Source organism: Bos mutus, chromosome 23 (assembly GCF_027580195.1).
Source record: "Bos mutus isolate GX-2022 chromosome 23, NWIPB_WYAK_1.1, whole genome shotgun sequence".
NCBI lineage: Eukaryota > Metazoa > Chordata > Mammalia > Artiodactyla > Bovidae > Bos > Bos mutus.
This window is the reverse complement of record NC_091639.1, coordinates 25,634,537-25,636,724: the sequence shown is the minus strand read 5'-3', so window position 1 is coordinate 25,636,724 and position 2,188 is coordinate 25,634,537. Positions and strand designations below refer to the sequence as shown.

At 42.0% G+C, this 2,188-nt stretch overlaps 1 protein-coding gene across 1 annotated transcript; it reads right to left on the bottom strand.

Moving 5' to 3' along the window:
• Positions 1-334: 334 nt before the first annotated feature.
• Positions 335-693, bottom strand: LOC102274007 (histone H4). The gene has a single exon (XM_005896852.2). The coding sequence runs from the start codon at positions 673-675 to the stop codon at positions 364-366; it is 312 nt and encodes a 103-aa protein (XP_005896914.1). The 5' UTR covers positions 676-693; the 3' UTR covers positions 335-363.
• Between the last annotated feature and the right edge of the window lie 1,495 nt (positions 694-2,188).

Here is a 2,188-nt window from a genome sequence, read left to right as displayed (position 1 = left end):
AGCCCACAAGTCTCCCTAGCCTCCCTTTTTCATAAAGAAACAAAGCTAAAGGAATTATATTCTCTCTGGTTCAATATCATACCCCTGATTACATTTGGAGCCAAAGGATAATGAATATATGAACTCATATTTGGAAAAGAAATGAATTTGTTCCACTAGAGGGGTTAAGTTTCTGATCAAATATTTGTTTCTTAGTTTCTTTAGACAAAGTTTCCCACTACAGTAAAATTTTTTTTTCTTTTTTTCTTTTTTTTTCTTTCTTTTTTTCTTTCTTTTGTCTTTTTTTTTTCTTTTTTTTTCTTTTTTCTGGCCCTGAAAAGGGCCTTTGGTTGAAATCAAGCTCCTGAGAGCAAACTGGAAAGCTTAACCGCCAAAGCCGTAGAGAGTACGGCCCTGGCGCTTGAGAGCGTAGACCACGTCCATAGCGGTGACCGTCTTCCGCTTGGCATGCTCGGTGTAGGTGACCGCGTCCCGGATCACGTTCTCCAGAAACACTTTCAGGACCCCGCGGGTCTCTTCGTAGATGAGCCCAGAGATGCGCTTCACACCACCACGACGAGCCAGGCGGCGGATAGCAGGTTTAGTGATGCCCTGGATGTTGTCGCGCAGAACCTTACGGTGGCGCTTAGCGCCGCCTTTCCCCAGACCTTTGCCGCCTTTGCCGCGTCCAGACATGGTTTCACGAAAAGTAAACCAACAGCAACTCAGTAAAATTATTTAAAAGTAATCCTTCATTACTGCCCCTGTCTGAGGTCAGTTTTGCTGATTAATTTATTTTGATAATAATGACCCCCACTTACCTGGAATCAAAACTGTCGTGCCCTCTATCATCCTGATGAGAGTCCTAAAAACCAACAAGGATGCCCTGGGTGTTACAGGTGAAAATAACTCATCATGTCCACGTACTTGGGAGTTAACATTGAACTACAGGCAGTTTCCTCATTTGAATAAGCAGAGTTAACCGGCTACTCCAGCATCATATAGGCTGGAAATCTATGGGTTATATACCTCAAACATCCTGAGGGCATCATTGGATCACAACACTCAGCATAGCTAGATTCATACCAGTGACACAGGATGATCAGAAAGTGGTGAGATCAAGCTCATATCTAATCTAGGGCATGACCAACTATCTCAGTTTGTCTATAACCGGGAGCTTTCCAAGGTAAGGTCATGGGGCTTTCAGTGTTAAACAGGGAGAGTCCCAGGAAAACCACCAGGATGACTCACCCCTATGCTTTAGACAGCTCCTAGTCCAGAAATAGTCAATAATTTTCTAAAAGGCTTTGGCACTCAAGGTGGACAGATTGTATTCAGTTGCTTCTAAAATCCACTTACATGTCAAGTAATTCAGTTCCCGCCATGTCAGATAAAATAGATGTTGTGATATCCAGTGTTTTCCAGACCACAGAAGCATATTTTTCTTTGAAGTTGGAGCATTTGTGGGAAATATGGGAAAACAGCATATGTCAGTTTCTGAATTACAGACAATACAGTATCTTCTCCCTGGGATCAGCAGAATTTAAAATAAATCATACCAGCAGGGAGCCACAATACAAAAGCAATTAATTTTTTTCTAGTTTGATTCCATGTTACTATTAATATCTGAGTCAGGAGCCCAGCAGAGATGTCTAAAGTATATCTCATATTTTGTTTTAAAAGAATGAGTGACATAGAAGTCATAAATATCTGCAGCCCAGTAGAATGCTTGCTTTAGCAGCAGAATGTTATGATACGGTCAAATTCTATATCCTAGAGAAAATTGTTTTGAAAATGAAAGAAATGTTTCCCCCTTCTCTAGCAAATGTTGCACAGCTGATAAAATAGCCGAGTCTGATACCTGATATAAGGGACAGCATCGGTGGTGAAAATGAGTTGGTGGTGGTTTAGTCGCTAAGTCGTGTCTGACTCTTGGACCTCATGGACTGTAGTGTTCCAGGCTCCTCTGTCCATGGATTTCCCAGGCTAGAACACTGGAGTGGGTTGCTAGTTCCTTCTTTGGGGGATCTTTCCAACCCAGGAATCGAACCCGGGTCTCTTGCACTACAGGCAGATTCTTTATCAACTGAGTTATGGGGGAAGCCCCACATGAAAATGAGGGGAACTACAAAAACCTAAAAGTAAAGACTGCCTTCAGAATTAAACAATGAAAACAACCAGTAACGGATAAAATTGCTCAGTAAGACTT